Below are 23,833 nucleotides of genomic sequence, written 5' to 3'. Positions count from 1 at the left end.
CTTGCTCCTTGCATGTGTAGAACGGACTAAGTTAGAGGGATCGATTCAGCAGCCGGTTGGAGCTGCTTTTACTTTGTGCAGGATTGATCCAGATGACCCCCCAGCTTGGGGCTTCTAGAAACGCCTTTGCTGGAAATCTTTTTAATGGAGATTAATTGGAAAAGCATAGAACATCGTGGTTATAGGCAGAAAGTGCCCTGTTCTGCTGTTTGATGACTCCATGCTGACACCAGTATGTGGATGTGTGTTAACACACAAGCTTACCTAGACAAGTGAGTGCAAATCAGGACACTTGCACCTCCCCACATACGAACTCACACACATTTGCCACCATACCCAGCCTTGCCCTTTTGATTCCTCTAAAATCCATCCCCAAACTTTACCAGGCAGACACATGGTTCTTTGTAACTTGGAAATGTCTGGCGGAAAGGACTGAGAAATGCTCAGAAAGTGTGAAATATCTAAAGATGTCTAATCTTGGTTCCAATTTCTTTATGTGCCTGGAATCCCAGCCACTTCCAACTGCTCACCGGACTTTTATGTCTCCACGTCTTGGCTCATGCTGTTCCCTTTGTCTGCAATACCCTTCCCCCCATTCTCTATCTGTTGAAATCCTTCTCCTATTTGAGGCTCAGTGCAATTTTTCACCAGCAAATGTGTATTTATGGAATATCTACCATGTGGCAAGATCACCTAGCTATAGAAAGGGACTAAATGAACTAAAGGAAAGGGCAACAAGAAGTGAGTCTTAGCCCAAGGGAGGACTACCTTAGAAATAAGCCATGGGACAAATGGTAGTTTATGTATTCATTCCACGGATATCTATGAAGATGTCTACTTAATCAACATCAAGGCTGGAACACCTTGGTGTCTGTGCTGACAGGAGTGTGTAGATGATAGAGGTATCCACATGCTTGCCTCTACCAAGCCTACCCTGATTCCATCTGCTCAGCAATGGCCGCTGATGCATAGCTTGGCACTGGAGAGCTTTTCAGCCCTAGCCCCTGGTTGTTATCTCACTGGTCTCCCCTATTAGAATGTGAGAGCAGGAACAACTTCTCACTCATCCATCTGGATTGCCTATTCCTAGGATCTTAAATGGCCATGCTTTCTCAACTTTACACTACTGCGTATGCCTTCTATCTTTGAGGAACCCTTGCTTTTTCCTTCTCTTCCCATGACCAAGATAACACCTACCCATGTACCAGAGCCCAACGTAAGATCACTCACTTTCTTTAGAATCCATTCATTAACCTTAAGTACGGTGTCCCTCCTTCTTGGCATTGTAGCACACTGCATTGTTTGGGTACTTAGGGATGTTTATTGGGTGATGGCAGGTTTGCATCTCAGGGCGCAGGACAAGGCCTGATAATGTCATAGGTGCTCAATAAATATTTGTTGCGTAAATGAATGTATATTGAATATTGAATTGAGTTGACTTTCTTTGTTTGATCCACTAATCATTAATGTAGATAACCAAACAACAAACCTTTATTGAGTGCCCATGGTGTGCAAAGCTCTATCCTGCCATTCATTTCAGATGATGTGCAGTGAACATTACATTTATTGCCTCAAGGAGTTTACCATCTACTTATCTGTACAAGGTGCCAGAATGAAATACAGACTAGATACAGACAAAAGTACACCTTAAAGTCAATATGATTATGTGTGAATATCATCACTATTGTATTGAAATTTCCTGGTTAATTATTGTGAGGCAAAGGCTTTATTTTATCTCTGACTGTCCTCCTTTTATTTTTTCTTTTCTTTTTTTTTTTTTTTTTTTTTTGCCAGTCCTGGGGCTTGGACTCAGGGCCTGAGCACTATCCCTGGCTTCTTTTTGCTTAGGCTAGCACTCTACCACTTGAGCCACAGTGCCACTTCTGGTCATTTTTCTGTATATGTGGTGCTTGGGAATTGTACCCAGGGCTTCATGTATACGAGGCAAGCATTCTTGCCACTGGGCCATATTCCCAGCCCCTGTCTGAGCTTTTTTATTCAAGGCTAGAGCTCTATTGCTTGAGCCACAACTCCACTTCTGGTGTTTTGGTGGTAAATTGGAGATGAGTCTCATGGACTTTCCTGTCCAGGCTGGCTTTGAACCTCAGTCTTTAGATCTCAGCGTCCTGAGTAGCTAGGATTACAGGCCTGAGGCACCAGCAGCCAACTATGACTTTATTTTTGTCTTCTAGTCTAGACTATTTTGTTTAGCCTGTTCCGTTCCCTTCAGATACCTCAGAATTCCTTCTTTAAACTTTCAGACTACCTTAATCAAACTGTCATCAGTTGATTTTTTTTTTTGATGGACATGTGTCAGAAGAAGAAAATATGTGAGCATAAATAGAATCATACAACACCAGAGTGGAAAGGAATCTTAAATATTACCCAGAGCTCTCTGGGACATTGCTGCCAGGGGGTTATCCAGACTTTTTTGTCAGTTATGGGGCTTGAACTCTGGGCCTGGGCACTGTCCCTGAGCGCTTCAGCTGAAAGCTAGGACTCTACCACTTTGAGCCACAGCGCCACATCTGGTTTGCTGGTGCTTACTTAGAGATAAGAGTCTCATGGACTTTCCTGCTAGGATTACATGAGTGAGCCACTGGCACCTGGCTCATCCAGACTTTTCTTTCTTTTTTTTTTTTTTGCCAGTCCCAGGCCTTGGACTCAGGGCCTGAGCACTGTCCCTGGCTTCTTTTTGCTCAAGACTAGCACTCTGCCACTTGAGCCACAGCGCCACTTCTGGCCATTTTCTGTATATGTGGTGCTGGGGAATAGAACCCAGGGCTTCATGTATATGAGGCAAGCACTCTTGCCACTAGGCCATATTCCCAGCCCAGACTTTTCTTGAACATCTCTAGTGATTCGGAGAGCTCATTGTCATATGCTATTATGTAGTTCTTAAGTGAATTAAAAGAAAAATCTTCTCCTAGGGCTGAGTCATCAATAAGTGGCCTATCAAGGGTCTTGGGCCCACACCTGGGTGATGGGCATGTTTAGTGTCTGTCAGGTCAGCCGTTTCTGAAGGCATTAGTAGGAACCAAGTGTTCATGTGGAGAACGTTCATCAAAGCCCCATGCTTTCCCATATTGCCTGTTTGTTTCATGGACTCAGATGGTCCATCTAACATGCCACAGAGCCTATAAACTCATCCATGCTGCTAGGTTCTAGATTCCGGAAGGGAATAATATCTATACCTGGATTTGCTGGTGAGGTGAGGGCCAGGGGATGGGAATGTCAGTAAAGCCCATTAAACTGAGAAGCAGAGATGGCCTGCTCCAGAGCTCCTGCCTAGTGTCAGAGCACACCAGGATTTCTTTCTGGTGCTTTCATTTCAGAGGTAAAGGAGAGAATGCTCTCCTTGCTGCTTGCTGCCCAGCCCTTTCTGAATGTGAGTTGAAGCTGTTTATTCAGGAGACTGCTCCTGAAAGTGGCAGGAGATCTCTGTGGAGGGGGTCTGGGACCAAGCCTGCATTTCTTGCTGGGCTTTGAGCCTATTGGGGGAACTCAGAGGTACCATTCTGGCTCTGCTCAGGCTGTACTTTGAAGCTCTGTTCATAATAGCAGTAACTAAGAATGTTCAGGCAAGCCGAGGGAGGCTTTCAGAGCAGAACCGGTGCTTGTCTTAATTACGGAGCTGCAGGGAGGCAGTGTGCCCATCTGCCTGAGGGAGGGGCTAGTGGGGATGGCTTCCCTACAGGAGGAGGGAGTGGGTTAGACCCAGGGGGAAAATAGTGTATATCTTCCCAGGCAGAGGCTAGAGATGGAGGTTAAGTGACTGATACTGCCCTCCATCCTCAGAGGGCAAGGATCAGAGCCCCTCAAGGACATCTGTGGAACCGGGAAGGGTTGGCTGGGGCTCTAGCTGGTCTTTGTGGGAGAGATAAGGGCTCTGACCTCAGCTGCCTTTGAATTCCCTCACATACAGCTAGCAACCTCCTCTTCTCCTCCTCTTCCTTGGCTAATCCCTTCAGAAATCCCTCCCATTTCTCGAAGATTTCACTCTTTCTCTTTGACCTAAAAGCTCAAGAGCTTCAGATGAGGCCAGAAGGTAGTTATCCACCCAGACCCTGAGCCATCCCGCCATCTGTTTTCATAGCTGCCAGGCATCCACCTTCGTCTCCCTCGCCTTCTCTAGTTTCTTCCTTCTTGTAGTGTTGGGGAGCTTTCAGTTATATTCCTCCCCTCCTTCCCTACTGACCACCATCTATGACGGACCAGCAGGCATTGGGGTGTTTCTGCCTCTTCAGAGGGTCTCCTGAGGCTGGCAATTTGGAGACATTTCTACCCCTTTGCTTTCCTTCCTTACTGAACTTCATTGCTTCCAAATTAAGGGTTTTAACTGGGTACCAGTGGCACACATCTGTAACTTAGAGGCTAAGCTGAGATTGTTGGGATTGCTATTCAAAGCCAGCTTGGGTAGAAAAAATTTTGTGAGACATGTTCTCAATAACCAGTCAGAAGCAGTGGCATATACCTATTGTCCTAAAGGAGGCAAGAGTTTGAACCAAGTCCTAGTGGCTCATGTCTGTAATTCAGATTACTCAGGAGGCTGAGATCTGAGGATCTTGGTCCAAAACGAGACTAAGCAGAAAAATCTATGAGGCTCTTGTCTTCAATTAACTAGTAAAAACAAAACCTAAAAGTAGAATTTAACTCAAGTGTTAGAGCGCCAGCTTCAAGTGAAAAAGCCAAGCAAGTGTGTGAGGCCCTAAGTTCAAACCTCTGTAGCAGTACAAAAAGAAATAAATAGGGCTGGGGATATAGCCTAGTGGCAAGAGTACCTGCCTCGGATACACGAGGCCCTAGGTTCGATTCCCCAGCATCACATATACAGAAAACGGCCAGAAGCGGCGCTGTGGCTCAAGTGGCAGAGTGCTAGCCTTGAGCGGGAAGAAGCCAGGGACTGTGCTCAGGCCCTGAGTCCAAGGCCCAGGACTGGCCAAAAAAAAAAAAAAAAAAAAAAAAAAGAAATAAATAGGGGCTGGGAATGTGGCTTAGCGGTAGAGTGCTTGCCTAGCATGCATGAAGCCCTGGGTTCTATTCCTCAGCACCACATAAAAAGAAAAGACTGGAAATGGTGCTGTGGCTCAAGTGGTAGAGTGCTAGCCTTGAGCAAAAAGAAGCCAGGGACAGTGCTCAGGCCCTGAGTCCAAGGCCCAGGACTGGCAAAATAAAAATAAATAAATAGAGTTAAAAATTAGGACTGGAGGCTTAGCAAGCGTGAAGGCCCTAAATCCAAAACCTCAATACTTCCCAAAGAAATAAATAAATAGAGTTTGGGGCCTTTTTCCAATCCTAACCTTAGGTCGTCCTTCCTCTCTCTCTCTCTCTCTCTCTCTCAGTTAAACCTTTTTTCTCCTGCTCTTTCTTGTCTGTCTTTGTCTCTGTCTCTTGCATTCCACAGTGTCACCTTGGGTCCATCCCTCCTTCCTTCCTTCCCTGATCTTAAAATAATATTTTAGACTCCTTGTACTGCCCACTTTCTCTTGATCTCTTTTGCTCTTTTCTTTCTGCCTGTAACTCATTCCTTCCCACCCGTCCTCTGTTTTCCTCTTGTCTTTACATATGGAGGCATCACAAAGAAATGAGACTGTTCCTTTGGCCCCCACTCTGGCAGAGATAGACATTTGGCACCTGGTGCATGTATTTGCTTCTGTAGGTTAGAGGAGGTAGAGGCAGGGTCAGGAGGGGGTGGAGGGCAGAGGCTGCCCTCTCCTGTCTGCTCTCCCAGCCCTGTGTGTATGCCTCCCTCAGCTCTTGCAGCCTGCTCTGGGTCTGTCCTACTTTCTGCTCTTCCTTCTTTCTCTGCCTTTCCTTTAGCCTCTGTCTCCCGTCTGAACTCTGCCACCTGTCTCCTCTCCACTACCTGCCCTTCCTTGCCCACTGAAGCCAGATGGAAATTTCAGTTTTTCAGCAGACACTTCCCATCCCTGCCACCCCTTCTCCGCTCTCCCCACTCCCCCCCCCCCCCCCACGCCTGTCATACTCACAGTAGCCAACCCCACTTGGGCTCACCAGGCTTTTGTCCTTCCCCGGGAAACATTGTCAGGGTCCCCTGCCAGGTCACATTTGCATAGAGCTGTCAGAGGAGGCCTGGCCCAGGTGCCTGGGGCTGGAGCCCAAATGGGGCAGGTGGGAATGTTTCCAGCCACACCTGCCAGCCTTTTTCAGTTGGAGCTCAAGAGTCCTTGGGAGTAGGCCTAGGCTGACAGGTGGCCCAGGGACCCCGGCTTGCCACCTTCCTGCTCTTCTCCATTTATTCAGGGTGTAAGGAGCTCTGACAGAGACTTCCACACAGAAGCAAACAAAGAATGCCCTCTTCCCTTCCCTCTCCTCCCCCCCCCACCCCACCCCCCTTCCCTGTTCAACCAGTTGTGGGGGAAAATGCCAGGATGGGCCCCAGGCACACCACCACTTCTCAGTCTGAAGGTGACAGGGCTGGGGGCTGAGTTCTTTGGAGACTCTTCAGGGTTTTCCTGTGGGCCAGCAGGAGGCAGGGATGGAATTTTAGAATGTCAGAGCTGGGGAAGGTCCTTGGGGCAAGTTATCCAGCTCCTTCCTCGTGGAGTTGAAGGCAGTCAAGATCCAGAAGAGTGAGGTGACAGCTGGTTGGGGGACAGAGCCAGGACCCAATGTGCCCATTCCTCCTGACTCCTGGCTCAAAGAGCCTCTACCTCTTCTAGCAGGGCAGTGCCTGGTCTGTCCTCTTTGCCTTCCAGAGTTCTGTTCCTGCCTCTTTGGGTAACTAATCCACTGGGCCAGACCAGTAAACACACTTCCCTTTCACATTAAACTCCAGCCTGCCCCTGTTGTCTGCTCTAATGTCAGAATCCAGGCCAGACGGTGGCCACTTGTAAAACCCCATCTGGTCCCTGGAAAGAATCCCCTTTGGCTGTTCTTCCTGTCCCCCAGCCTTGGAGATGGACATCGGGGTGCTGTGGCCAAGCCAGATGGGGGAGGAGAGACTGGTCCCTTTGCCTGTGGCTTAGGCTTCCTGGGTCCAGAAAGACTTGTAAGCAGGAAGATGGTGAAGGCAAGTCCGGTGAGAGCACAAGGCCTTCGCTGCCCATTTTCCCGGGGAATTGATGCTAGAGTGCCCTGGTGAGCAGGGCCATGGCCATGATAATAGTTCTGGAGTATTTGAACACTTATCGGGGGCTGCACTTGTCATTTGGAACTCTCCATCCCATATTCTGTAACACCTGACATCTATTCTGCACTCCTCTGAGCGAGTCAATGAAGTTCTCTGACCCCTCAGAGGGTCAGTGGAAGGGGTTACCATCTCTGAAGGCAGTCCTATCGAATTTTGACAGTATAGGACTCTGGGGGCTGGGCTCTGTATTGGGCAAAATCAAAAGACACAGACCTTCCTGACCAGCCAGGTGAGGGGACACCGAGCTTCTCTCCTGGGAGTTTCATGTCTAAGGGTCTGCCTGTGCATTGCTGTTGCTGGCCTTGGTTTTTGCCCTCTTCTGTCATCTGTCCTCACTCTGCCCAGCCTGCTCTCCATTCCTCTCTTCCTCTCCCAACCCCCACTTTTTCCCTTCTCCATCAGAAGTGCCAATCGCTCTCTCTTTCTTCTCTCCCTCCCCTTTGCTGCACAGAGAATTGAAATCCTCTTTTCTCTAAGAGAGTCTAATGTGAGGGACTGTCTGCTGTATTTTTCATAGAGCAGGAAGGAATTGCTGGGGTGGGGGAAGAAATACCAGTGGGGGTAGGAATAGTGAAGATGTGAGAGCAAGGAGAGGAGGGAGAGTGGAGAGTAGAGAGATTTAGTTCCATCTGAAAGCTGTCGGTGCGAATCAAAGGCTTCCCTTTGAACCAGCAGCCTGATCTGGAGTGGAGAGCTCAGGGACTGCTCCGGCCCAGGGGGTTCATTACTGCTCGTTTGATAAATCCGGGGAGACAGGGCCCCAGCCTTCACCATCCCCCTCTCCTGCTGCCTGCCTCCCTGGCTTCTCACATGCTTGGCCTTGCTCCCTCTCTTTGGTTCTGGGCCTGGGAAACTGATGGTCAGAGACATGTGCATCAGGACACGGAGCCGGGGAGTGCCCATGGGCTCAGAGACAGATGTGTTCTTGAATGCCAGGGACAGAAGGGCTGTATTTGTGGGCGAGAGAGTGGATGTATGTGCTTGTGTGCTGTAGTACATGTGTACTCATAAGAAGTGCATAGCTACTGGGCACCGGTGACTCACGCCTATGATCCTAGCTACTCAGGAGGCTGACATCTGAGGATTGCAGTTCAAAGCCAACCTGGGCAGGAAAGTCTGTGAGACTCTTTATTGTCAACAATTAACCAGCAAAAAGCCCCAGATATGGCCCAAGTGGTAGAGTGCCAACCTTGAGCAAAAAGCTAAGGGGTAGCGCTCAGACCCTGAGTTCAAGCCCCAGCACTCATGCACACACATGCACACATGCACAGGCACACACAGGAAGTGCATGACTTCCTGTGAGAAGCTCTGTTTATGTCCTATGATGGATTTAGAGGTCACTTTTTTATTTCTCAGTCGGAAAGGGGGTTTGAGGGCCGCTGGGAACAGCTCAGCGGTAGAATACCTGCCTAGCATGTGTGAGGTCCTGGATTCAACCTCCAGCACTGCAAAAATAAACACAAAGTGGAATTTGACCCCTCTGTCCTTGCTTGGCTCAGTGGGAAGAGTAGAGGGTCAGACACAAAGACTGGCCTGGCTCTGGACCCCAGTGGTAAGGATGGAGGAGAAATGCAGAGCAGCACTGGATGGAAGGTTGTCCTTGAGAAGGCATGTCCCAGGTGAGGGACATCAGCAGCAAGAGGATTCTGCGAGACTCTGGGACAGGTTTGCTTAATGACTAGGAATCTGAGCTGGTTGGTCCCAGAGGACAGCAGTATCTACTAAACCATCATTCCAAGAGGAGCTTGGTCCTCCGTTGTACTTACCGAATCTGTCCCTCTTGCTATCGAGTCCGATACGTACCAGCTAAGTGACTAGAAGAAAGGTGCTTGATGCCTCTGAGCTGTGGTTTCCTTATTAGAGTAATAATTGCTCCAACCTTATTGGGTTGTGGCATCCATTAAGTGAAATCCTATCAGTGAGGTATTTAGTACAGCAATGGGCACTTAATAAGTAGAAGCTGTTTATTGTTACTTCCTCTCCTGCTGGCAACCATTGGTGGCTTAAAGATGGGTACTTCATTAGTCACTGAAGCCTCCCTGGATGCCGTTGACCGGTGTCCTTGCCTGGACTACTAGCACTTCCCCCTCCTTGTAATTGGGTATTTACATCAAGCTTCTCCCATGTTAACAGCATGTAGAGCAACAGGCCACAGGCCCTTGGCTAACCCCAGAGGAGCCTTGCTCTCGGGGAGGTGAACAGCATGGAGTTGAAAATCTAAGCTGTGAAGTAGAGATTACAAACAGACAGAACTTAATGGGCACCTATGCTCTCTTCGGGACAGAGGTCACAAATCTAGTTCATTAGGAAGACTGGCTGTTCTCCGAATGTAGCCTGATGCCAAGAATGAAGCTCAAAGAAGCTCAAAGAATTCAGTTCAAGTCCCTTCTGTCATGTGTCAGCTATACTTTCAGCATCCTAGCTTTGTTTTCGTTTTCTTTAAAATGGAGGTCGTGGGGGCTGGGGATATAGCCTAGCGGCAAGAGTGCCTGCCTCGGATACACGAGGCCCTAGGTTCGATTCCCCAGCACCACATATACAGAAAACGGCCAGAAGCGGCGCTGTGGCTCAAGTGGCAGAGTGCTAGCCTTGAGCGGGAAGAAGCCAGGGACAGTGCTCAGGCCCTGAGTCCAAGGCCCAGGACTGGCAAAAAAAAAAAAAAAAAAAATGGAGGTCGTGGCTGGGTGCTTGTGGCTCTCACCTGAAATCCTAGCCACTCCGGAGGCTGAGATTTAAGGATTACGGTTTGAAACTAGCCCAGCCCCTGCCCCCCCCCTCAAAAAAAAAAGCCTTTGAGAATCTTATCTCCAAATAACCTACCAAAAAGAAACTGAAGTGGAGCTGCGGCTCAAGTGGTAGAATGCCACCCTTGAGTGAAAAAGCTAAGGGACAGTGCCCTTAGCTACACAAACACACAAATAATCAAATAAAAATAAAATGGTGGTAGTAATCACCACTGTGGAGTAGTTTTATCATACTAGAAACAGTATCTGCAGTGCACCTGTGTGGTGCACAGTCAGCATCTTATCATTAGGAATATTTATTTATTATTAAGTGGTATTGCTGGAGCTGAAGAGACACGAAAGGTAAATCAAAGCATCTCTGTTCTCAGGGGCTCCCACGAGAGTAGGGGAGACAGAAATACACACATGAGTAACTTTTAATCCTGGGCAGGCTGTGATAAGTGCTGTAACCGGCAGCCCAAACAATACAGTAGAGAATAGGGGAGGGAACTATTCCAAGTCTGAGGCTAGAAGAGCTTTGTGTTGCGGGGGTGATGGTGAGGGCGTGGGTTAACCTGAAGGGAAGGGGATCTGGAAAAGAAGTAGAGGGACTGGCTGGTAGGAGATCCGGGTTCCCCAGCTCCCATCTCTCTTCATTTTGGCAAAGAGCTTGGAGTTCTGCAGTCCCCGCACTCCACCACCCCCCGCCATCCCTTCCCTGCACTTCCAGTTCCCACCCAGGACCTCCCTTCTGCTCCCTGTACTCCAAGGGCTCAGCTAATAACCTGCCTGAAAACCCTGGACACACCTCCAGGGATCTTTATTCTAGTGGCAAACACAAAGGACCCGCCACCAGGGCAGCATTGGAGTCAGGTGTCACTGGGTATTCTGTTTTGAAGAAAAGGCCTGGCACAATTTGCCCCACAAAGCACACACACCTCCCTGCCCACCTGTCTTGGTCTCTCTGTCTCTCTGCCTACCTTCTCAGCTGCCACGGCCTGGATCTTCATAGTCCATGCCTATTCTTGTCTTGCCAGCCTTTCTTGGTGCCCTGCTGAACTTGTACATTTTGCATCCTGAGCTGTTTCTAACCAAGAACTTTTCTTCTTTCTTTCCCCTAGTCTCTGTGTGAGTGTCTGTCATTGTCTCTAGTTCTCGGCATCACTTGTGCCTGCCCTGTATGTTTGTGGTGCATGTGTGTGTGCACACATGCATACCAGTGTGCGCACACATGTATGCACTCTTGCACATGCATGTATGTCCTGCTGCCTGACTTCACAATGGCTGCTTAAGAGTTTGCCTCTTCTGGGCTAGGAATGTGGCTTGGTGGTAGAGTGCTTGCCTAGCATGCAAAAAGCCCTGGGTTCCATTCCTCAGTACTACATAAGCAAAAATCCAGAAGTGGCGCTGTGGCTCTAGTGGTAGAGTGCTAGTCTTGGGTAAAAAAAGAAGCTCAAGGGCTGGGAATATGGCCTAGTGGTAGAATGCTTGCCTCAAATACATGAAGCCCTGGGTTCGATTCCTCAGCACCACATATATAGTAAAAGCCAGAAGTGGTGCTATGGCCCAAGTGGTAGAGTGCTAGCCTTGAGCAGAAAGAAGCCAGGGAAAGTGCTCAGGCCCTGAGTCCAAGCCCCAGGACTGCCCCCCCCCCAAAAAAAAAAATGGCCCTTCTGTTGGTGGTGTCTGAATACTGGGAGGGAGGAAACAAGACCAATGTAGGTGAGAATTCTCTGACTCCTGAGGTCAGGCTGCAATGATTTGAGGCAGCAATGGGGCGGGGAGTGGAGGAGGGGGAGTCTATTCTGTTTTCACTGGCCATCTGCAGCCAGGCCCTCCCTGATTCTCTCCCTCCTGACTCCACACCCCACAGCCAGTGTTTTCCTGGACAGGGATGCAGGGGTGGGACTGCACAGTCACTCCCAATTCAGGACAGGCTTAGTTCAGCATTTATAGGTACCTGGGACCTCAGAAGTGTTCTTGGATGTGCACCTGTGCCGCTTGCTTTAGGCCACGTGTTGTGGTTGTACGTGCCTTCTTGACTCAGGACATACCAATACTTCCTTTATGTCTATTCTTCCTGCCAGTAAGCTGGTGTGACTTGTTGACTTGTCTGACACTTGTACCCCTCTGTTCTTCTAGGTGTTCTATGCTCTCTCACTTCTCTTTGTCATTCCTCCCCTCACCATTGAGTCAGAACCTTCCAGAATCAGCTTCTACTCCCCTTCCCAGCTCTGTTCCTCTCCCCTTTTTCAGGGGGTTTCCCAAGACTGTGCCCCTCCTCCCACTGGAGGGGTACACTGTCCCTTTTACTTTCCTCCTGCTCTGTCTCTGCCTGTGCTGAGGTGATGTCTGGAGGTGGGGAGTGGGGAGGGCTCTGCCTTCCTGGTTGGGGTTTTATAAGACATGACTGTTGGCTTAGACATTAGTTCATTCACACTCGGTCCATCAGCAGACTGATGTGTAACACCTGTGGTCAGTCAGGCCCTGTGCGTCTTGGGCCAGGAGTGACGTAGTCCAGACTCAAGGAGTTGCCCCTGGACCAAGTGGGGAGGGGTGGCCAGTGCATCTTGGTCCCTGTTCTGGCAGAAGTGAGAAGTGGGTAGACGGACCCTGTGAGGGAATGCAGGTGAGACAGGGAAGACTTCCCAGAGGAGTCGAGTCCACACTTGTCATTGTACAGGTGAGCAAGTGCAGCCCTACAGGAGGAAGCCATGTGCCCAAGGTCACCTCACTCCTCAGTCGGGCAAGGTCCTGATCTGACTCTCCCTCCAAGTGCTTCCCAACTCCACCCTGCTACAGGGCCACCACCCCTCCCCCCACTCCAAGTAGACAAGGAGCCAGCTGCTCAGTGCCCTCTGGAGACTTCAGCCCCAGACCAGGGTGTCCAGGCTCCTTGCAGAAAAACTATGAATATAAATCACATCTCTGGGCCAGGCTCAATGGCTACCTCACTCTCAAGCCCTTGACTTGGGCTCAGGAGGCTGTGGGAAGGAGAAACGTGAGTGTGGAGGGTTTGCAGCTTGTAATGGCACTTGAGAAATGCGCAAGGATATGAATAAATTTGAATAATAATGAGGGCAATGCTTGAATTAATAATACTGTCTGCTCACCTGACCCACCCATCCCCCCCACCAGGATCTCAGCACCTGTCATATAGGCTCTCAGAATGTGGGTAAGCTTTATCCTTTCCTTCTTTAGGAGATATGGGTGGGAAGTAAAGTCTAGAGTTGTGGAGCCACTCACAAGTATGGGATCGGGTCCCTGTTTCTAACTTCTTGCCCCACCCCCTGCAGACTCAAGGCCATGAATAAAAAGGTTGTGTCATGTTATGTCACAGTCTCACCTTCAGTCTACTCCTGGACAAACTTCTCAGCTCCTTTTGAGTGCCCACCCATAGGGATGGATGTCCAACTTGCAGGAAGACTCAGCAGGAAGGGGGAGCACCTCCCTCTCCCCCTCCCAGGCACACCCTGGCCATAGAGAAAAGGTTTCCATTCCAATGGAAAGGATAGAGCAAGCACCCCCTCCTGCAGGCTGCCTTCTGTTTCCTGCCAAACAAAAATGCGGGCATAAGCTGTGGCAGCGTCAGACAGGAAGTCCCAGGGATTGCACTGCCTTGATAGGGCTGAGTGATGGGCCGAGCTGTCCTTGCGTAAGGGACCAGGGATCAGTCTAAGAGGGCTTCCTGGAAGAGAGGAATGCAGGGTCTGGACAAGAAAAAAGAAGGAGGGAGAGATGAGGACTTAGGTGTCAGTACTGCTGTGGAGCTCTGTGGTAGACAGTGCTCGCCTAGCACAGTCTTTCGTTCCATCCCCAGCACCAAGAGAGGGAAGAGACTAGAAAGAAGCCTGTGCCGTGGTGGAGGGGAAGGCCCTGTAATAGAGAAAAGTAGTACTCTCTTACTAGTAGGGGTCAGAGAAATTTTGGAGAGCTGGATTTGGGAATCTGCAGAGATGCAGAGAGCTGGGAGGGAAAGAAAGAAGGGAGGGACTCTTGGGCTCTGGGAGAGGTAGTTTTGATCACCTGGGTGTGATCGATGTGACCGTGTGACATGGAAGCCCTGGCCCTCTCCTCTTTCCTGTCCCCTAGCCCCTTCACCTCCTCCCTTCCCTTTCCCCAGAGCTCAGCAAAGGGAGCTGATCACCACAGTTCCTGTGCTCTGCTCTGCACGAAGTGCCCAGGTCTGCCCCACCTCTGGGGCCGACCCAGTGATGGAGGGAGCGGGTGGGTGGGAGCTGTGGGAATGAAGAAACAGGCAATCCAATTCCCTGCTCCATTTAGGCTCCACAATTAAAGGCAATTACACTGCAGTTCTCTAATCAAATGCTCCCGGCCAAGCTGCCAGCCGGGCAGCCATGTGTAGCTTCCCACAGCCGGAGGGAAAGTGGAACAAAGTCACGTGGCCTTTCCGGTTCCCAAGGTGTAGGCGGCTGAGTGTGTGCAGGTGTGTTCCTGTGTGCACACCCCACCCCCATGCCCTCAGCACTTAGATCCAGAGGCAAAACCCACTGGATAAGAAAAGACCAGCAGGCCAGAAAGCTTCTGTAGTCACATGTGGAGGACACATTGGACATATTGGCCCATAGAATCTTGCTGAGAATTGTAGCCGTTTGCTGTGTTCATGGTGATGTATTTGTGTGTATCGGCCTGAGCTGCAAGGGTCACTGGCCACCTTTGTTTTGCCCATGAACCTGAGTACTTACAGAGGAGGCAGTAAGTGGCTATAGAGAAACAGCTCAGAACCTGAAAGGTAGGGGGGGTCGGGCTCTGATCCTTGGGTAAGATTCTCTTCTCTGTGGGCCTAAGTGTGCCCTCCACAAAATGAGTGGGTTGAGCCAGACCTATCTCTAAAGGCCTTTACGTAACACTGCACCATTCCTGTGATTGCTAAGCACTCTAGCTCCTGAAGCCCATTCCCACAAGCAGAGCCATGGAGGGAGAATGGAGCCAAGGGTGAACATGTGCTATCTTGGAGGGGAGGGCTTGGTGCTTAACTGGAGCAGGAACTGGAGGGCCCTCTCCCCAGCCTGAGCCCACACCCTTCCAACCTTTTACAGGGAGTGAGGGCCTGGTAGGGGGATCCGTAGTGAAGACCCTCCTCACTCATATTCTTACCTAATGCCCACTTTGGCTTTGCCAGGTACCCAGACCCGCTTCAGCCAGGAACCAGCAGACCAGACTGTGGTGGCAGGACAGCGGGCTGTACTCCCCTGTGTGCTCCTCAACTACTCTGGGATTGTTCAATGGACCAAGGATGGGCTGGCCCTGGGTATGGGCCAGGGCCTCAAAGGTAAGTAAGTGGGAGCTTAGGGGATATGGCTCGGTGGTACGTGGCTCGGTGGTACATACACACACACACACACACACACACACACACACACACAGCTGCCTAGTAGCTAGGCTGTATCCAGATGGTCCCATTTTCATACCCAGAATCCTGGACTTACCATGCCTTTAGCATTCTTACTCTCCAATGATCCAGCCTCTTCTCTCCTCCTAAGCACTCTCTCCTACCCAGTAGCTCAGCCCTTTCACATGACTGGATAGGCTCAAGAAAAGGCTATATGAACCTGGTTGATCAAGGGAAACAGACCTTTGCCTAAGAGAACTGCAGGTAAACAGGCAAACAGACAACCAGGTTCTGCAGGCAGACAGGTCACTCAGCAAGCACTGGGACAACACAGCCCCCTGCAAGGGGTGGGGAACTCGGGTATTTGTGTCCCAGGATGCTCCAGGCTGGTCTCCACTTTGACTGGCACTGGCTCTGCTCCATCCCAGACACTTCCCTCCCCCTGCACAGTCCCTATCTGCTCCAAGGCCAGAAACTCATTTTGACATCAGCTTAAGCACTCGTTTATTCATTCGACAAGCATTTATTAAGCCTAGGTGATGTAGCTGGTGTTGAAGAAGACATAGTGATTTTGTCTGAAACAAACAACAACAAAATCCAACCTCCTGTATTCCAAAGCACACAGAGAGACTTTGGAATGACTGCCTGGCCAGGGGGTGGGGGGCTGAGAGGGAGGGGTGAGGAATGAGAACACCTAGCTTTCATCCTGCTTCTGCCATCTGCCCACCTGGTGATGGTGGGAAGAGCCACTTCCTTCCCCAGGCCTTGGTTTGCTAATCTAACAGGTGCAACATGCCCGGGCCTGCCTACCTTACCAGTGCCCCTGTGAGTTCTGCACCAAAGGAGAGCATACACGTGTGTATAAAAAACACACGTTAGCTTTAAAGCACTGGGATAGTGTAGAACACGGAGGACTGTAGGTTTCCAGCTTTAGTATTTTTGAGGGGTTTGAGTTGATTTGCTCTGGGGGTGGGGGGGTAGTCCATGTAGTAGCACTGGTAAGGGAAATCTGCATAGAGTCATCTGTTGAAAGTGAAGAGATGGGTCTGGTGGATCTATTGATGATGGAGAGAGAAAGAAACTGGGAGAGAGGGAGATCAATAGATATGGAGTGAGAAGAATCAATAGCCTCTGGACAGAGGGAGATAATGGGGAACGGGAGGGAGGGGGGCAGGGGAGTAGGAGGTAGTGGGTGGAAGCCTAGAGAAGAAGGACAAGAGAGACTGAATTGAGAAGGCCAGAGGCCCACCCCCTCTGCTGTCTGCCATCATTGTGTGGGGGACTGAGACTGGTTTAGGGGCTCCTTCAGGGAACCAGCAGACCCTCATCCCCCTCCTGTGCTGAGTGGGGGCCAGGCCTTGGCCTCCCTTGAACTCCCTTTCTCCCTTGCGAGTCCCACAAAGACGCCCCAGTGAGCTCATGTCTGTGCTGAGCTGCCCTATATATTTCCCAGCGCCCATACTCTCCCCCTCTTCCCCCCCTCTCCTCTCCATCCTGCTGGCTGCCTCCCCCCCCCACCTCTTCCTTTGCTATCATTATGAGAGACATTTGTCTGCAAACAGCTTCAGAGATTTCATCTGTTCCTGCTCCTCTCCTGCTTCTGCCAGGCCTGTCTGCCCCTCCCATTTCATGACTCTCAGCCTCGCAGTAGAGATGGGGGGCTGGCATTGTGGTGTCGGTGTCTAGGTCCCCCTGGTCTCTCCTGACTAATGGTGCCCAGGAGAGGGTAGGAGGGCAGGGGGAAGAGTCCTGGCCTGTTGTGGATGTTGGGTCCTGGCACAATGATGACCTAGGGTGAGGGTGTGTCCTCTGGGGCACAGTGGTCCCAGCTCTTAGGTCAGACCCCCATGGTAAACCTCACCCTTTCTGTTTCTGCAGCCTGGCCGCGGTACCGGGTGGTGGGCTCTGCAGACGCCGGGCAGTACAACCTGGAGATCACTGATGCAGAACTCTCTGATGATGCTTCCTACGAGTGCCAGGCCACTGAGGCTGCCCTGCGCTCCCGACGAGCCAAACTCACCGTGCTCAGTAATGACCACATGCCTTGCAGTGCTCCCAGCCCCTGTCTGTCCGGCTCTCCAACTCCCTTTCTGATTCCCTGGCTTTGCCCTCTATTCCTGCGCCTGCTCTCCCCACTCTGCCTATGGGTTTCCTTCAACTACTCTTCCCCTGAACTTACTCCAAAACTCAGTGCCAGTGCAGAGCGAGGGGGCCATGGACAGCTGCTGCGGGGTGGTATGGAGCCTGTGGTATGGCATTCTCTTCTCCAGCCTCTGCCAAGCTACTTCAGAGGCCCAGATCTACCTCAGGACAAAAAGCTGCAGAAATCTGACTCTTGGGGGTTGGGAATGGCAGGGAGTATGGGGTGATGGCAAATTCAACCTTCCTTTTTCTGGCTCCCCTGGTAATCAGGCTTGTTGGTGAAGTTACCTTCTTCCTCTTCCTGTTCACCCCTTGAACTGCTGCCTCGGAGCCCCCAAACAGCCTTGGCTCCCACCCCTTCCCTCCCCCTCCCCCACCTCCAGGCCCAGCCTTCCTGCCTAGCGGTTCCGCTCTCTCTTAGCACTCTCCCCTCCTCCTCTCAGATTCGTGGGCCTCCTTGGGGAACAGGGTAGAAGGGCTGGAAGGAATGGGCTTGAGAGGACAGGCTGGGTCCTGCTGTGTCTGCTCCCAGCTATAGCTTGTGTCTCAGAAGCCATGCTCCCAGCAGCCCACTGGCACAAAGCAGATGTCCCTCTGTGGTAACCCCCAGGCTATCTGCATAATGAAGGGACTCTTCTTCTGCACACTGAAGTGAAGCCAGATCTGCCCTTCCCCTGTCCTCAATCTCCTCAGGCCTTGGTCTTTCTGTCTCTGCAGTTCTGTGGTTTCCAGGAGCCTTGGCTTCAGTTCTTCTTCTTTCCTTCCTTTCTTTCTTCCCTTCCTTCCTTCCTTCCTGTACTGGGGCTTGAACTCAGGACTTAGGTACTCTCCCTTAGCTTTTTCTGCTCAAGACACACTCTACCACTTGAGCCACAGTTCTACTTCCAGCTTTTTGATGGTTGATTGGAGATAAGAGTGTCATGGACTTTCCTACCTGGGCTACTTGGAACTGTGATGTTCAGATCTCAGACTCCTGAATAGTTAGGATTACAGGTGTGCGCCACCAGCACCTGGCTTTGGTTGTTCTTTCTCTCTCTGGCTGCCTGCAAACCCTTCTTCTGTTTTATCCTTACTCTATTTCTATCTCTTTCCTGTCTCCACTTGACCTATTCTGTTCCGTCTGTTTGCCTTTCCTCTCACCTGACCCAGGGAAGTGGGGAGCGGGGGAGAGGAGGGGAGCTGCTCGAGCTTATTTAGATTCTAAGTGCTTTGCATTTGGTGGGGGGGGGGAAGTAATCTGATAAGTTGTTCAGCTGTATCAGAAAGAGTAAGAACTCTGAGGGTCCAGAGGGCTGGGCTGTGGTTGAACCTTGGCCATTGTGGCAAAATGTCATACCCCAGGCACAGGTTTCCTCCCTGGTTGTGGTAAGGTGACATAATGCTGCCAGCCTTTTCTTAGCAATGGCCACCTTGTGCTCATGCACAGTGAATTGCAAACTGTGAAGATCTGGGCAAATGTGAAGTGAAGTGTCAGAATAAGTGTGAACGGGTGGGACCCAGCAGCTGGTGTCTCTGGATGTGAAGGCCTCCAGGGACTAAACAATTCAGGGTTGATGGGGGACTTTGTCTTCTCTGGGACTACAGTGGGACGGCTAGCCTGGAGCAGGGCTGAGGTCAGAGAGCAAGAATTAAGAGACAGCACTGGATGCCAGGACCTCCTCTCCATACCTCCCTGCTAGGCCAGCATTGCTTGGGAGCCACCAGACCTAGGAGACCTCCTCCCTTTTTTTTCTTCCTCACTGCCTCTATTTTTGGGTGCTATTTGTGTCCTACGGAACTCCCACCCTAACAAGGTACCCTGAGTGTCTTCCTTTCTCTCTCCTACCTCAGTACAGAGGAAAGGGGGTGAGAGGTGGGGAGAATATAAAGCTGACTCAGGGCCAAGATGTGTCAGGAGTAAGGCCTTGGAGTCCATTGGCCTGGAACAGTCACAGAAGGCTTCTTGGAGGAGGAGACTGCCCATGGGAACATGGGCTAGGAAAGTGCATTGTTAGGAAGCCTGCAGGCGAATGAAGCAGAGCAACACGAGTGGGGAAATGACTGGCTTGCATGTGGGAAGATGCTGTCAGTCTTCTGGTGCAGCCTTCCTCTTCCATCTTGATGACTTGAATTGAGGGGAGCAGGAGAGGCTGCTGGAGCTGAAAGGAAAGCCAGGAATGATTAGCTCAGCTGTCCCTCTCTCCTTATCTCTTTGTCCTGGTTTTTTTTTTTTTCCTTGAGACCTCAGATAGCCCTGATACCTAAATACTCCATGGAAGTAATAAGAAGGCATGATATTGCTGTACCCCTCCTGCGTACCTACCTTCCTACCCTTAGCCTTGGCCCAGATCACAGGGTAGGGCAGAAAGGAGCAGTGGATCCTGGGGTCTGTCTCCCTATACAGGCGAATCTCATGAACATCCCTCCATCCCCACAAGCCTTCTTCACAGAATGGCCTCTTTCATTTTTTTTCCATGTGGCTGGCTTTGAGAGGAGGCCTCTGCCCCCTGCAGACTCAGATGCAGACATAATATAGATCTGCAGGCCTATGGCTCGTTATTCACAGCAGTAACAAACCAGAGTGCAGCAGAAATGAGTGTGGCTTTGAGGTCAGGAGGATCTGGTCCCCCTCATCCCAGCTCTTGGCCACTTAACACACTCTCATTGCTGGGCACATGGGCGTAAACGTCCCTGAGCCTCAGTTCCTTGTCTGTAAATTGGGGTTAATGATATGCCCGTGAAAGGATTAGTAGATAGGCTTTGTGGTCAGGATGGAATGCAATCACACACCTAAGGCATTTTAGCTGACCCAGGTAAACATTCGGGGAAATGGTAAGGATGATTGGCTATCTCTGGATAGCTCACAGTTGGCTTCACCTCCTGGATCTTGCTTTTATCTTCACAATAACAGCCTTGGGGATTAAGTGTCAGTGTTACTTTTGACATTTTTTTAAACAAACAAAACTGAGGCCACAGACACATAGACAGATTGATACACAGATTCAAGCCACCAATCATAAATACTTGTTCATAAACACACAGACTCATGCCTCTAATGGTGGCTGAACAGACACCTCCACTGCCTGCCTTACTTCCCTTTGGCCACGTATGGAGGGCAGTGGTGGGTTTGCGGGGGTGGGGGGGGGGGCGCAAGAGTTTGGGAAATTCTAAAGAACTCTATACTCAGCCTGACACTGGTGGCTCACACCTGTAAGCCTAGCTACCCAGGAAGTTGAGATCTGATGATTGCAGTTCAAAGCCAGCCCTGACAGGAAAGTTGGTGAGATTCTTACTGCTAATTAACCACCAGAAAGCCAGAAGTGGCGCTGTGGCTCAAAGTGGTAGAGTACTAGCCTTGAGCAGAAGAGCTCAGGTCAGGGATAGAGCCCAGGGCCTGAGTTCAAGCCCAAAAGAAAAGAACTGTATACTAGAGGGTAGCAGCAAGATGTGACTTTAGAGCGACCGAGGCAGCCCAGGAGACCCTGAGTGCCCCCTCCCTCCCTATGTTTCTCCACATTTGCCTACTTCTCAAATTGCCTCTCATCTTTTTTGGTCCCTGTACCTGGCCTCCTCTGGCACTGGAACCAGAGACACAGGGGAGTGAAGAGGAGGAGCAGGGGATTCAGGGGCTAATTACCCAGGCAGGAGCGAGAGCCGCTGCTGGTTTTCTTCAGGGAGAAAAGCTAACAGATTTTATACTTCACAAGTGCCCGGCGTGGTACAATCTATATCCAGTACTTCACTGACCTTCATAAGGGCCCTGGGGAACAGGCATTGCCAGGTCTTTGGTGAAGAAACAGAGACTTGGTGTCTTAAGGACCCACTATGCATCGCACAAGGGGTAAATAAAGGTGCTAGGGTTTGAAACCAGGGCAGCGGATCCCAAATTCCATTCTTTTCCTCACCATACCAGTCCGTGTCCTGTCCTGGAGCCGGACAACTGAGGACACATTGTAGGCAGCTTCTTTCTACCGGAGACCCCAGGAGAGAAATTCCTCTTCACCCCTCTAACTCTAGGGCCAGCCTACACCACCCCCAACGCTGAGGACCACCCCAGTGTGTCTGGCTGTGCATCTCTGGATGTCCAGAGATAATCTCCCTCGGAGTCTTCCTCATCTTTGTCAAGAAAAGAGGAAAAAAAAAAAAAAAAAACCTTTTCCTGTTTTTGGTTTTATCTCCTCAATGAATTCCTCATTCATTGACTCGACCTCTCTCCCCAGGAAGTCCTGCTCTCCACCACCAAGCTTTGGCTAGACACTGGGGCTCGAAGAGCAGCCCCCTGCCCTCAGGAAACTTACCGTTGGGTTCACCTGTGTGGGTGTCGTAGCACAAAAGCTGGAATTTGGTAGCTTGATTTTTTTTTTTTTTAATTTTTTGCCAGTCGTGGGGCTTGAACTCAGGGCTTGAGCACTGACTGTCCCTGGCTTCTTTTTGCTCAAGACTAGTACTCTGCCACTTGAGCCACAGCGCCACTTCTGGCCGTTTTCTATATATGTGGCTCTTGCCACTAGGCCATACGCCCAGACTGGAATTTGGTAGCTTGAGACACCTGGTTGGTTCAATTCCTTAAGCATTTAGCCTGGTTTCGCCACATTCTAGGCCCTGGGGACTACGTGCAGAGGTGAATGCGAGAGCCCCTGGCCTTTTCCAAGGAGAAACAGTTGTAGCTGGGATAGAGATAGATACAAATCCTAAATAGCCTACGTACAGTGGGTGCCGAGTGCTCTGGGTGACTGGCACGGGGTGGGAATGGCAGGCCTTGTGCAGGATGGTAACAGTACAAGAGCCATCTGCTAGAGAGAGACACACGCCACAGAATGAGAGGATGAGAAGCGACAGGGCATGGTCTGAGGATCTTAGGACAGAATGCTGACGTGCTTGCAGCCAATGCACTGGGTAGCTGTAGCCATTGAAGATGTTTGAGCTGGAGAGTGGCATGATTTTAACTGTGTCATGGAGAAAACAACTGTCGGAAGGTGTGTGTGTGATGGACAGAGCTGGTGACATGGGAACACCCATCTGGCTGTTACAGGCTAGTGCAGATAGGTTGGAGTGGATAAAAGAAGGCCTGTGGAGGTAGACACCCTTCCCCAGGACCACTCAGATCCTGAGATAGCCCAGCCATTTCCCTAGCATGAGGCTATCCCTTCTGTATGCACAGGCGCATGTCTTTGAGCAGTGGTAGCTGGTGGAGTACCAGACTTGGATACAGGTTAGGAAGAGACTCATAGGGGCTGGGAAGCTTCTGGTATGTGGCCCTTGGGTGACACCACTGTGGGAGCAATAGAATCAGTGATTGTATGGAAAGAAAGAGAAGGGCAAATGGAGGGAGGCCTTCCCAGCAGGTGTTGCTGTACCTCAGGCTGACTTTGCCCGGCTTTCCTCCACAGTCCCTCCAGAGGACACCAGGATTGATGGGGGACCCGTGATTCTGCTGCAGGCAGGCACACCCCACAACCTCACCTGCCGCGCCTTCAACGCCAAGCCTGCCGCCACCATCATCTGGTTCCGAGACGGGACACAGCAGGAAGGCGCTGTGGCCAGCACGGTGAGACCCTGCCTGTTCCTCTGGCTCTGGGTCACCTTTCCCTTCCTATGGGGTCTGACCGCAGACTTTAGGGGCACAGGTGCAAGGAGGGCCCTTCAGAGGTGATCTGGTGCACTCCTGATTCATCTGTTGAGAAAACTGAGGCCTAGAAGTAGTTTTCTAAGTCCACTGTACCCTTCAGTAGTCGGGGTAGAAACAAAACCAAAGAGCTGTTCTCTCCGGGCTCTGGTGCCTCAGGCCTGTCATCCTAGCTACTCAGGAAGTGGAGATCTGAGGATCGCAGTTTGAAGCCAGTCTGGGTAGGAAAGGCCATGAGACTTCCACCAAAAAACTAGAAATGGAGGTGTGGCTTAAGTGATAAAGGGGAAAAAAGCCAGTTTTGAGAGAAAAACATAAGAAAGCGTACCCAGGCCCTGAGTTCAATCCTCAATACTGGCACAGAAAAGGAAAGGAAAAGAAAGAAGAAAGGGAAAAGAAGGAAGGAAGGAAGGAAGGAAGGAAATTGGCTACATGTATTAAAATGTTTGTGGCCAAACAAGTGGATTTGCTAAAATCATATTGTTTTAAGACTGGTGACACTTTCACTGCTGTCCCCCAAAGACGGGGGCATGGCCATCTCATTGCAGCCATACTTGGGTTCATGGTTTCTCTTAGGCTATTTTCCATGTAGGAAATGGCTTGAGTGTTGCTGTGATAGCTTTTGGGAATCTCAGCCTAAAGGTCACTGGACTCATTCTGAGACCTTGAGACTATCGGGGCTGTCCTTACACTGGAGGAGTCTTGGATCTAGCTGGTGAGAGCAGTGAGCCCGGCTGGGTGTGCTTGGAGGTCAGAGAGACAGCCTGACTGTAAGGGACATCAGTGGGGGCTAGGAAAGCACCCCGAAGGCTGGGCTGGCCCAAGGAGGCTTCCCAGAATAGGAGGGTTTGTTGTGG

General features: G+C 50.6%; 1 protein-coding gene across 5 annotated transcripts in view; it reads left to right on the top strand.

The window, feature by feature from the left end:
- Positions 1-23,833, top strand: part of Kirrel1 (kirre like nephrin family adhesion molecule 1) — a 108,780-nt gene that overhangs the window by 70,253 nt on the left and 14,694 nt on the right. For all 5 annotated transcript variants that reach the window (XR_007212646.1, XM_048358070.1, XM_048358068.1 and 2 more), the window contains exons 2-4: positions 15,020-15,169; positions 17,108-17,257; positions 22,741-22,898. Coding sequence is in view for 4 of the 5 variants with exons in the window: in XM_048358070.1 (XP_048214027.1) it covers positions 15,020-15,169; positions 17,108-17,257; positions 22,741-22,898 (458 nt within the window). In the remaining variant the exon portion in view is untranslated. The remainder of the gene's footprint in view (positions 1-15,019; positions 15,170-17,107; positions 17,258-22,740; positions 22,899-23,833) is intronic.

Source organism: Perognathus longimembris, chromosome 11, assembly GCF_023159225.1.
Source record: "Perognathus longimembris pacificus isolate PPM17 chromosome 11, ASM2315922v1, whole genome shotgun sequence".
Lineage (NCBI taxonomy): Eukaryota > Metazoa > Chordata > Mammalia > Rodentia > Heteromyidae > Perognathus > Perognathus longimembris.
This window is presented reverse-complemented; position numbering and strand designations above follow the sequence as displayed.